Source organism: Macrobrachium rosenbergii, unplaced genomic scaffold (assembly GCF_040412425.1).
Source record: "Macrobrachium rosenbergii isolate ZJJX-2024 unplaced genomic scaffold, ASM4041242v1 171, whole genome shotgun sequence".
NCBI lineage: Eukaryota > Metazoa > Arthropoda > Malacostraca > Decapoda > Palaemonidae > Macrobrachium > Macrobrachium rosenbergii.
Window position 1 is genome coordinate 2,305,807 of NW_027100729.1, and position 12,855 is coordinate 2,318,661.

Genomic DNA, 12,855 nt, shown 5'->3' on the forward strand with positions numbered 1-12,855 from the left:
AATAGGTAAATCTCCTATGTAAAGAATGAAGGCTTTTATTTGTGTAGGAACAAAAAGCAAATTTTTTAGTAATTTCTATTTTTCCTAAAATACAAACCTGACGGTCTTTGCATTTACAGCCCACCTCAGCCACCTCTTATTCTGGTACCTGGGCCAAAAGGCAAAGTGGAGTACAGACTGACGAGGCAGGGCCTAAGCACGGGGGGGGGGGGAGGGTACTACTTTCCCAGGGCCCGTGACAGCAGCTTATTTCTTTTAACTTTTCTTTTTGGAGAATAAACAAAAGCAAAGGATGAAGGATGCTCAAGGGGCCCATACTCCCATAACATCACTATTGTTATTTATTTTTTTATTTTAATAACTGATGATCCACTATATTTTGTGTACTTCCACTTACTCTTGCAATGAATTCATACAAACTAATTGAGTTGACATATTCCTAATATTTCACTGACGCCTGTGGTTGGACACTTGAATTGTGTGAGGCCTGGGATGGAGGTGGTGGTGTGAGGCTCCCAGGGGGAGAGGAAGAGTGAGGGAGGGGCCCCTTATTATGCAAGTATCGGGGCCTGAAAGGGTGATGATTAGGCCCTGATGAGTGGGCAGGGCTTCCCTCCCCAACCGGTAGTTACTGACTGTGTCTGAAAAGCCGAACAGCCGTTCAATCGTCTGCAGGCTAAATCCCTAAGTATAGGACTTCAGGTTTATATGTTGGGAAAAATACAAATTTGAGTCCATCCTTTAGATGACAACAGAATTCCTGTTTTGAAAAATGTACAGTTTTATTCCTCTGTAGGAAAAGCTCTTGAAGAAGGTGATTATTTCTCGGGTTATGGGAAAATCTGCTTGTTTTTATTCAGTACAAGGTCACTTTAATGGTAGTTACAAGTAAATAGTACACCACATGCTGATAATACTTCAATATTTACTTGAAATGGTAAAAAAAGAATTAGTTACAAAAATGTAGGGTTTATTGATAGGCCAACATTGTGGCGAGAGGGTACAAAAATAAGTGTATAAAAATACAATTGGTTTGATACAAAACATAGGAGCATGTCAGCTTATCAAATGCTGTGAGGTGATTCAAATTGTATTCGATACTACAAAAGAGAAGCATGAGCAATACATTCAGTCCCCAAGTTACAACAGAGATCTGTTCCTGAGGCAGCGATTCAAGTAGAATCCGCCTTAAGTCAGATCTTAATAATAATTATACTAATAACAACACTGTATTCTTTATTTCAAACACAGTCTCGATAAATAATATAAAATTATAAAAATGATAATTGGCAATAAACACAGTAATTAATATTTTAAAAATTACAAAAATGAAAAAGTGAAGAATTCTTAGCGTCGTAAGATCGGATCGACGTATGTCGAGACCTTCATAACCCGGGGACTCCCTGTACTGTACATGGTATCACTGAAAACTGATCAAGTTGCTGAGGAGTTACATAAGGTCTCTATGGCTCACATGAAAGACACACAAGCTTACTTTTTGCACAGATCAGGTACATAAGATACATACCATCACTAGGACTTACATATAAGACATGCACAACAGTCACTAGTTTCTTTAGTTATTGGACTAAGTGAGGACTTAGGAAATAAATGTCCAAGAGGGCCAGGAGACCTGAATGGGGAGGGCTGGGCAAGGCTTTATCTGTGCAAGAGCTTTCACGACTGTTATTGGATAAAAATCAGAAATGTCATTGCACGTCATTTCTTTTATTACTTTTGAGTAGCTGAGTGTCATGACTATGTCATAGAAGTTTCAATCTCTCGTTGGCTGCTTCTGTTTGTCCTCCCATTCTCTCTCTCTCTCTCTTCCATTTCCCCCTCTGACGGATAACTCCAAAAGTTACAATGAATTTGTGACTCTTAAATTTATGAACAAAATGATTTTATATTAAGTAAGGGTTTTTCTCAAATTGCAATACCAGTGAATTGAAAAACTTGAGGAACACATTACGAAAAAATATATCAATTTAAACTGCCCAGTCATGTTGCATCAAATTTTGTCTTACTTATCAGTGTCTGTCTTTGCATGTGTATACATACACTATGTATGTGCTTGTTTAGGTACACATATGCATCATATTGAAGTCAATCACAATACACACTTGCTGTCTGTTTGCTGGTAACAGAGAGAGAGAGAGAGAGAGAGAGAGAGAGAGAGAGAGAGAGAGAGAGAGAATTTCAATGTTAATTTTTTATACATTTATTCAGTAAACAGTATTGTACAGTCTGGTTTTCATTTTGTATACAGTACTGTAGGGTATTCTGTATTGTTTATAAGCATATACTGTACAGCACTGTAATCACAAAACAAGTAAAATAAAAAAAAAAAATTTTAATTTTCATGATATAATTTGGATACTTACCTACTGTTACAATTAGCTTTTATCTTCCTGCCATTTGGTACGATCGGCATGCAAGATAGAAAAAAAAAAAATAACACTTGGGTAACCACTAGGACTGTCTCTGTAATGACCTGTTTCCCACCAGGTGGCGTTGGAATGTTTACATTCTCGTCAGAATTCTTCGTGACCACCCACTAAGAAGTGAAGAGGCTGGGTGGGTTTCCACTTTAACAGTTAGTACATATCCAAATAACTGATTTTATCATGGAAATTATCATTATTTGGAATGAATCTTACCTACTGTTAAAGTTAGCTGACTACCACATTGAATGACGATGCTAGGTTAGTGTGGCCAGAGAAGCAATGTTCAACTATACAAACTGGTTGAGGCTGGAAATGCCCATGGCTCTGTGGCCTCGTTGCATAACAACTGTCTAATTTACCCCTCCCAACTCTGAACTTCTCTGTGTGAAGAGTGTGGGGAGAAGGATATCAGAAGTTGATAGGGGTAGAAAAGGTACAAAGTATCCTTTCCTGAGAACCACCACTACCAAAGGTTCTTCCTGATGCTTTGACAGACACTTCTGGGAGTTCAGAACATCAGTTATCGCAACGTGTAATTTCCCACTTAGAATGAGAGCAAGATCACTCCTGAAGCAGAACTTGAGAGAGGTTTGGGAAATTCTATATGGAACTCACATACAAAAAAAGCCGTAGGGGCAAGACACTAGAGGGAAGACTTCAAAGGTAGTGCTAAGAAGTTTCTAATCTCCTGATTCGAGACATCTTAGGTGATGGCCTTAAACACTTAGGGGTTAAGGAGACAATGATGGGACACTGTCAAAAACAGCTACTAATGGCTGAGCAGGGCTACTTTAAATGATTTGTACACAACTGTTTCCATTACTTTACTACAACTGAGTTGTAAAAGGAATAAGACATTCCTCCCAACAGCCTCGGAAGTAGGTCTATCGAGGAGATGAATCATCATGAAACTGCCTCTTCGGGCCTGATATTTATAACTATTATCATCATCATTATCTCTTAACATGTATCTACATGCATACTTACATATACAGACATATCCATATATGCATGCATAAATATTACTGTGCATATAAATATGCATATACACTGTATATACATAACAGAATCACGTGTAATACTCTTGCAGTAATTGAGCTGTAGTGCTAAGAACGAAATACCGGATTCAAAGGAACTTGCACCTCATAATTAGGCCAACGTACCTTACCTATTAGAGGAGATGTACCTTAACTATTAGAGGAGTCTTCACTTCCTTGGTCCAAGAACTTGAAAATTGCAAGTTGAACAGAGGAAGGTGAAAAAATGTATATTGAATGTAAGTCATAACCCACATCTTGAGCAGCTTCAAAAACTGGAAATAGATGCAGTAGCATCTGAGAACCAAGAACTACCATTAAAGTATACAATTCCGAGATCGCCTTTGTTGTTTAGATTAAGCCTCCAACATGCTGGCACATCGTCTAGGTTGGCTGGCTCATAAGAGCTCACTCTACAAACACAGTTGCAAGTAACTATTCAACACTAAACAGCTTCCTAGCTTTCTCTTTCGACTGTTCATCCATTTACCACAGGCTCCACTTTCATGATAACACACCTTACCTAATCACTGTCAACTTCTTAATCGTTTTAACAGGAGCCGAGGTAGAGGTAAACTAAAGAGCACTGGTTGACGGATTCATCTTTGGCAAAAGGAAGTGAAAATGGAACAACGTGAGCTATGCACCGTTTAAGTACTAAATGAGAATCAATCAAATCACGGTTGAAATCCTAAGTCTAAATGGAGGAACTATGATGGAAGAAAATGGCAATCGACAGACAATGTTGGTGAGGCAAAAAAATGCCAAAGAAGGTGACATACCACAGAGCATTATCAAAGATGTTACAGAATGCCGGTAGTAAGCATCGGACGGAGTGAACAGGTGCTAGATATCTGGGTGGGGCAGGTAGAGGATTCTTGCATGACGTTACCACGTAACTGTGATGACACTCAGTGCTGTCTGCACAACACTTATGAGGCAATTACCGAGGAGTAAGAGCTGTTCTATCACCATGCTAACTCACTCTAAATAAGTAAGCGGTGGAAGAGGCATAGCCACTATTACGAAAAGGAATAACTGCCACAAGGTGAAGAATACGAGGCGACACAGGGGAAAGCTGAGTAAGGGGGGGGAGGGTTATTGTCCTCTCAGGGGATGATACCAGGTGAGCAAATGATTAAAAAGCCCAATGCATGGCTCAGAACTGCTCAGACAAACATAAGTGTCTGCATTCCTAAATAACTCTACAGTTCACACACTCTCCCTAAAACAGACGACACAAGCCAGCGAATGAGAGTGCCAAACTACCAAACAACTCATCCGGACAACGCACCAAACCCGAACCAGAGACAGCTGAGCGAGGTGGCAATGGGCACAGACCTTTAGTCCCGAGACAGGCCATGGTTCCCTGTCTGCGGAGAAGAGCAATGGACCCAGGGAAGTCCACAGGGTGGGCTACAGACAGAAGCTAAGGCTCCAACACCTTCTCTCTCGCAGAGGAAAATGAAAAAGGTCTATCACGATGGGGGGATCTTTGCCCTAATATACTGTATATGGTCAAATTTCTAACCATAATATAAGAATATATCTCAATTACCTATTATTTTCCTCCTGAACCACATAGGGAGCAAAAGAAGGTGGAGCAGGAGTGAGAGAGGAATTAACCTAGGCTACCAGGTAGGCTAATGGAGGAGGAGGAGAAGCGACACCAGAAGACAAAAGAAAAAGACTGAGTGAGCTTATGGTGTGCCCTAACTAATTGTCTACTTAAACTATCCGCCTCCAGCATCTTCCGATACTTCACAAAATTTTCATCCTCTCTTCAGATCACTCATTATCTTCACATTAAGAAAATCACACTCATGCCTCAACAACTAGGCTAACATATAGGCTACGTGGTCATGCACAACCAAGAAATTCGGTTTTCACAAACACTTTCCTGTATAGCCAAATGCTTTCATCTCTGCTTGTTGTGGATGACATAATGCAAAAACAGAAAACAAGCACAATATCATACAGGAGAAAATTAGCCAGAAATCATCATAACTATTACTAGTGGCAATTCATACTATCTGCATACGGACACAGCATAAAGAATTCTGACAAGACCGTAAACAATCAAACGCCACCTGGTGGGAAACAGGTGATTACAGAGAGTCCTAGCGGGCTCGTCAAGCTTTATTTTTTTCATTCTGTATGATGATCACACATAATGGCACAAAGATATAAGTTAACTTTAACAGTGGGTAAGATTCATTCCAAATAATTGACATTTTACATCCAGGAAGTGTTTTCTTGCCATATCCACAAATTTCTAATCTCCACAGGAGCCTTGGATATATTATGGCAGATAATTCAGGGTTTACTGTAAATGGCTACTTTCCAGTATGAATTCTCAAATGAATTATAAGATGTTTCCTGGAAAATGCTTTACAGTACTACATTCTTGCACACGAAAGGCTTCTTTCAAGTATGAATTCTCATATGATGTATAAAATCTGGTTTCCTGGAAAATGCTTTCCCACATTCCTTGCACATGAATGGCTTCTCTCCAGTGTGTATTCTCATATGACGTGTAAGATTTGGTTTCTGGGAAAATGCTTTCCCACATTCCTTGCACATGAATGGCTTCTCTCCAGTATGTATTCTCATATGAACTGTAAGACTTGGTTTCTCGGAAAATGCTTTCCCACATTCCTGGCACATGAATGGCTTCTCTCCAGTATGCATTCTCATATGAGCTGTAAGACTTGATTTCTCGGAAATTGCTTTCCCACATTCCTTGCACATGAATGGCTTCTCTCCGGTATGTATTCTCATATGACGTGTAAGATTTGGTTTCTTGGAAAATGCTTTCCCACATTCCTTGCACATGAATGGTTTCTCTCCAGTATGCATTCTCATATGAACTGTAAGACTTGGTTTCTTGGAAAATGCTTTCCCACATTCCTGGCACATGAATGGCTTCTCTCCAGTATGCATTCTCATATGAGCTGTAAGACTTGATTTCTCAGAAAATGCTTTCCCACATTCCTTGCACATGAATGGCTTCTCTCCAGTATGTATTCTCATATGACATGTAAGATTTGGTTTCTTGGAAAATGCTTTCCCACATTCCTTGCACACGAATGGCTTCTCTCCAGTATGCATTCTCATATGAACTGTAAGACTTGGTTTCTCAGAAAATGCTTTCCCACATTCCTTGCACATAAATGGCTTCTCTCCAGTATGGATTCTCATATGAGCTGTAAGATGTGGTTTCTGGGAAAATGCTTTCCCACATTCCTTGCACACAAATGGCTTCTCTCCAGTATGGGTTCTCATATGAGCTGTAAGAGATGGTTTCCAGGAAAATGCTTTCCCACATTCCTTGCACATGAATGGCTTCTCTCCAGTATGCATTCTCATATGACATCCAAGATCTTTTTTACTGGAAAATGCTTTCCCACATTCCTTGCACATGAATGGCTTCTCTCCAGTATGGATTCTCATATGAGCTGTAAGATGTGGTTTCTGGGAAAATGCTTTCCCACATTCCTTGCACATGAATGGCTTCTCTCCAGTATGCATTCTCATATGAGCTATAAGACTTCTTTTCTCGGAAAATGTTTTCCCACATTCCTTGCACATGAATGGCTTCTCTCCAGTATGAATTCTCATGTGAACTGTAAGATTTCGTTTATAGGAAAATGCTTTCCCACATTCCTTGCACATGAATGGCTTCTCTCCAGTATGAATTCTCATATGAACTGTAAGATTTCGTTTATAGGAAAATGCTTTCCCACATTCCTTGCACATGAATGGCTTCTCTCCAGTATGAATTCTCATATGAACTGTAAGATTTCGTTTATAGGAAAATGCTTTCCCACATTCCTTGCACATGAATAGCTTCTCTCCAGTATGAATTCTCATATGAACTGTAAGATTTTGTTTACAGGAAAATGCTTTCCCACATTCCTTGCACATGAATGGCTTCTCTCTGGTAGAATTTGTGATATGACTTGTAAGATTAATTTTCTTGTAAAATGCTTTCTCAAGGTCAGTGGAACTGAAAGGCTTCTCTCCAGTCTGACTATTCCTTCTTTCTTGTTTTACTTCTTTTTTGCAGGTTAGTGGATTTTTTTCATTCACTACTGAATTCATTTCATATGAATATTCACCATCTTCATTAGACTCACAGAATACCTCTGGCTCTATTTTGATGTCCATCAGTGGATCCAGAGACATAAAGTTACCATCACTGGTTTCACTAAAGGCAGCCATGTTGCTGTTTTCTTGATTTATGGAAGGGTGTGATAAGGCACCTTCAGTTTCACTTTTCACAGGTAATTCTAGGGAATGTTCTGGACTCATTTTAGCCTTTTGTCCTGCCCTGTTCTGTAATGACAATGTGTTCAACTGACAACTCTTAAGACAAAATTGTTTACAAATTATTATCCAATAAATCTGTCATAAATTAAGTTCTACAATATCTTGAAGGACTACAACCAGATTTCATTGCTGATGTAAGAATCTAATATTCAGAACATATTTTACTTCTTGTAGTTTGAGACTTGACATTGGTAACATTACATTCATTCCCAAAATCTTGAAGCTGCTTAAAACTGACGAAGGAAGGAAGGCTCTTCTGAGGGAGAATCTGAAATCAAAGAATGCAACACAGAGTTAGGAAACAGAATACCACAACTGAAGCAAAATAAATAAAATTTAATTCAGGTTCCTATAAAGATCTCAGGCCAATTAACAAGGTGTGCATTTGACAGTACTATCCAAATATTAATACAATCTAATCAAATGTTGTCCAGACACAGCATCAAAACATTCCTGAGGCAACAATGCAACAATAGATTATCAGTCAATTGCCTCCCACCCTCTCACATCTGTAAACCTTCTTAGCTTAACATTACAGTATTACTTATGAACATTTCCTTATTAACAAATCAAAGCCCAAGAATAGAAAATGCAAGAGACCAGCATAACAATTTTCTGGGGTAACAGCAGGAAGGGTACAGTATGCAGTAAATGCTTAATTATATGTGATCCAGTTATACGTAAGACCATATTATCCACAGATGCAGTAGACAATAAGAAGAAAAAATAGGAAGGGTGAACTGAGTAGTAATTTCAAGAGGGATGAAAGTTTTCAAATTAGTGTCACCAACTGTTACTGTAGACACAATACATGAGTAGCTGTTAAGACCAGAAACACAGATGACAGTCTTGGAAGGTTAAATGTGCTGCTGCATTTCCTCAAATATGACATTTTTTCAGAGCCATACAAACCAGAGCTTTTTATGAAGGAGTATCTTTCAGTACAAGTTGGAAATGGGTTAACTGGTGGTTAAGAAGAGTGAGTAAGAGAATTCCCCTCACTCACATGTCATCACCAAGCACTTCTTCTTTTGGCCTGACAGACAATGAGGACTGGTTGAGATGGGAGATATATGATATAAAGTTTTGCTTTGTATACCAAAGAAAATTTCACATTACAGTATTTCCGCGATTACTGTATCTGCATATGCACTGTTTGCGACTTGGCAGTATCAACATTTAACTCCAGCCCACCAAAATCTACATAAATTTATACATTCATAAATAAAAACGAATACAGTAAAAAGCCTTTTGGTTTTCAATGCTGCGAGGGTGGAAAAACTACAGATTTTTAAAATAATCTGTATTTTTCCTAATATACAAACCTGATGGATATAATTGCAGCGTAAGCTGGGGAAACGGCCGTTAACTTTAAACAAGGTGGTTAACTATCGACGGCAGGGTGGGAGTCCCATCCACTCACATCATTATGCATTCACTTTACCTTTCAGACCAGGTACCAGAATGAGGGGTGGCATGAGGTGGGCCTTTTCTGTAAAGACCTGCAGGTTTGTATGTTAGGAAAAATACAAATTACTTTAAAAATTTGTAGTTTCTTCCTACAAGTATACATACCTTGGGTCTTTACATTGGGAGACTTACTTCTTGGTGGGAGGATTCTGAGTAAATCTCTGAACCAAATGGTAGTTCAACTCACCTGGGCCTCCTTCCTGGTCATGTAGACCAGATGTAGGAGTCCTGTGCCTCTGACTTTTTGAGCGTATGTGATGTTCAACTGCCACACTTCTGGGCCTTTTGAATTGATGGGTATGTACAGTATAATGTCCCTGATTCAAAAAGGGCTCGGATGAACCCATAGTGTAGGAGAAAATAAAAGGCTAATAAAACCAACAGGTTTTGTTTTATTGTCAGCCCCTCTCTGCTTGCTACAGAGAGGGGAAGGACTTGCATCTTTTAATCTACAGACTCATAGGTTGTAGACAGGGTACAGTACACAGTTATATAGCTTACCTGCATCGCACGCTCATCCAGCAAGTGATGGTTTGCCAACCGTTTCTCTGCCCTACGGGCGGGGTAGGGTAAAAAAAAAAAAAAAAAAAAAAAAGGGATGAGGCCAGTAACTCACTCACACTCTCTCTTTGCAACTGAACACCTTAGGCGAGATGCTACCTCTCCCTCTAGGGGAACTGAGTGAGCTACACAACTTGTTGAGCAGCCACCACAGGACCCAAGGAAAAAGTATCCATGGTCCCATGGGCAACGTCCTGAAGGTAGAAGGATGTGACTGTGGTTTTTCGAGACCACACTCCCGCCCTTAGTACCTGTGGAACCGACAGGTTCTTCCTGAATGTAAGGGATGGACCAATGTCCTTAACCTCATGAGGTCTGCTCAGAACATACTCCTGTCTACTTTGTCAGATGTAGAGCACATTCCTTTGATTGTCTCAAGAAGCCAGAAAAAAATTGTGTTCTTGAACAATTCTTTCTTGGTTGGGCCACTACTAACGAAGAGTCATCAACACCCAGGCCTGCCTGAGCTGTCGAGTCCTCTTAAGGTAGTACCGCAGACTCTAACTGGACATAGTAACATCTTGTCTGGATCATTACCAACAAAGTCTTCTAGGGAGGGGATCAAGAAGGACTTAAATCTGGTGTCAGGTACCGAAGGATTCTGAGTCTTTGCTATGAACTCTGGGACAAATTTGAATGTGATAGATCCCTATCCCCTGTATGCTTAACATCAAAAGAAAGGTCATGTAGTTCACCTAATCTCTTTGCCAATGCCAGGCCAAACAAGAAGACAGTCTTGAGGGTCAGATCCCTGTCTGATCACTCTTGTTGGGGTTCGTATGGAGCACAAGTCAGGCTCTGAAGAAGAAGATTCACATCCCATTCAAGGGGCCTGAGTTCCTTGGGAGGGCAAGACTTTCAGGCACAGGACTAGGCCAAGGGTGGCCCTGTGGCTTTTGAACAGATGAGTTGGAGAGAAGCTTCTCTCAGTGAAGGAAGATGAGAAAGTCCGCTACCTGTTGAATAGTAACTCTGACCGAAGAGATACCCCATCTATGACACCAACCACAGAAGATGGCCCATTTTCCCCAGTACACAGGTGCAGGGGACGTGAAGGTATCCGTACATCTCCACCGCTGCTCAACGAGAAAATCCTTTTGCTTGCAAGAGATGCTGGATAGTCTCCAGCCATGAAAAGATAGGGACGCTACAGACTGGTGGAACCTCTCAATGTGCGGCTGGCAAAGGAGGCCGTGCCAGGGAGAAATCTCTCTTGGTGCCTTGGATAGCAAGCTAGCAGGTCTGAGTACCATTCGGCATGTGGCCACTTGGGAGTCACCAAGGTCATTCTGAGATTTGCGGTGATCATTACCCTGTTGATCACCAAAAAAATCAGACAGAACAGCGGAAACAGGTACCTTTCAAGATTGTTCCATGGGTGCTGAAAGGCATCTTCTGCTGCTGCCCATGGGTCCAGGATGACCGAGAAGAACACCAGCAACTTTCAGTTGTGCCAGGTTGCAAACAGGTCTATCTTTGGTCATCCCAACAGGTTGAACAATCTATACACGACGTCTGGGTGTAGGGACCACACTGTGCCTATTACTTGACCCTGACAACTGAGTTTGTCTGCCACTACGTTCCTCTTGCCCGGAATGTATCTGGCTGACAACTCCACTGAGTCTGCTACCGCCCACTTCTGTATCTGCACCATCAACTTGTGAAGCTGGAGGGATAACAATCGCCCTTGCTTGTTGACTTATGCCACTACCATGGTATTGTCGCTCATCAGTACCACAGAGTGCCCCATCACACGATCTTGAAACCCTTGGAGAGCCAAGAAGGCTGCCCTGAGTTCCAGGATATTGATGTGGAGGTACTTGTCATTCTGATCCCACACGCCCAAAACCAGTAACTTCTCCATGTGTGCGTCCCACACCTCTCTCAATGCATCCAAGAACAGAAGCATCTAGGGAGAGGGAATGTGTAGAGATACTCTTATTACAAGGTTCCTGTCATCCAGCCACCAGGCTAAGTACTGACTCACTTTCTCTGAAAGAGGAATGGGAAGTTGCAGCGAGTCCCTTGCCAGAGACCAGAACTCCTTCATTCTCCACTGAAGGGAATGAGGGTGAAGCCACCCATGAGGGACCAGCTTCTCCAAGGGTGACTGAGAATGACTTGCCACTGCCAAGCTCTCTTCCTGCCAGGACAGGAACGATCGCGCCAAATCCCTGAACTTGCTGCTATGAGAGTCTGAGGGGAAGACCCTCACTGCTGCTGTATCTATCAGCATGCCCAGGTACATTATCCCCTGCTTGGGAATGAGATCAGACTTCTTGAAGTTTATCACAACTTCCAGGGTGTGACAAAACTCTAGGATGTGATCCCTGTCCTGGAGCAACTGCGAAAGAGAGCTCGCCAGGACTAGCCAATTGTCGAAATATCTCAAAAGACGTATCCTGTGTGAACAGGCCCAAGTCGAAACAAGGGTGAACACCCATGTGAACACCTGGGAAGTGGTTGAAAGCCCGAAACAAAGTGTCCTGAACTGGTATGCCTTTTCCCCGAGGAGGTACTTGCGTGAAGACTGATGACTGGTACTTGGAAATACTCATCCTTCAGCTCCACCGTAAGCATGAAGTTGGACTCCCTAATGGCCTCAAGCACTGAGCATGTCATTTCCACTGTGAACTGAGTCTGGCAAACAAATCAGTTTAGGGAAGAATGATCTACGATCGGTCTCCATCCCTCCGAAGCTTCCTTTACCAGAAAGAGATGGCTGTAGAAGCCCAGAGACTGATCTATCACGACTTCCAGACCGCCCTTCTGCAGTATCGCCTTCACCTCCCCATGGAGGGTGAGATACTTCGAGAAGCCTGTAACGTAAGTTTGGAGATAGGCTGGATGACTGGTGAGAGGTGGCTGAGGCTCGAAAGAAAGTAAATATCCTTCCCAAAGAACATTTACTACCCAGGTCTCCACTCCGTATCGCTGCCATGTTGCCCAATGGCTCGACAGGCAACCCCCACCATTGGCAGCATGCAGGGAGGAACACTGCCCCTAGC

At 41.5% G+C, this 12,855-nt stretch overlaps 2 protein-coding genes across 2 annotated transcripts in view; one reads left to right on the plus strand and one right to left on the minus strand.

Moving 5' to 3' along the window:
- The window catches only part of LOC136838168 (uncharacterized), an 864,161-nt gene that overhangs the window by 271,107 nt on the left and 580,199 nt on the right, over nucleotides 1–12,855 (plus strand). The gene's annotated exons all lie outside the window — the stretch shown is intronic.
- Nucleotides 954–12,855, minus strand: part of LOC136838174 (zinc finger protein 420-like) — a 30,563-nt gene continuing 18,661 nt past the window's right edge. The window contains exon 2 of the mRNA XM_067103051.1: nucleotides 954–8,084. Within this exon, the coding sequence (XP_066959152.1) occupies nucleotides 5,912–7,798 (1,887 nt within the window). The 5' untranslated portion in view covers nucleotides 7,799–8,084 and the 3' untranslated portion in view covers nucleotides 954–5,911. The remainder of the gene's footprint in view (nucleotides 8,085–12,855) is intronic.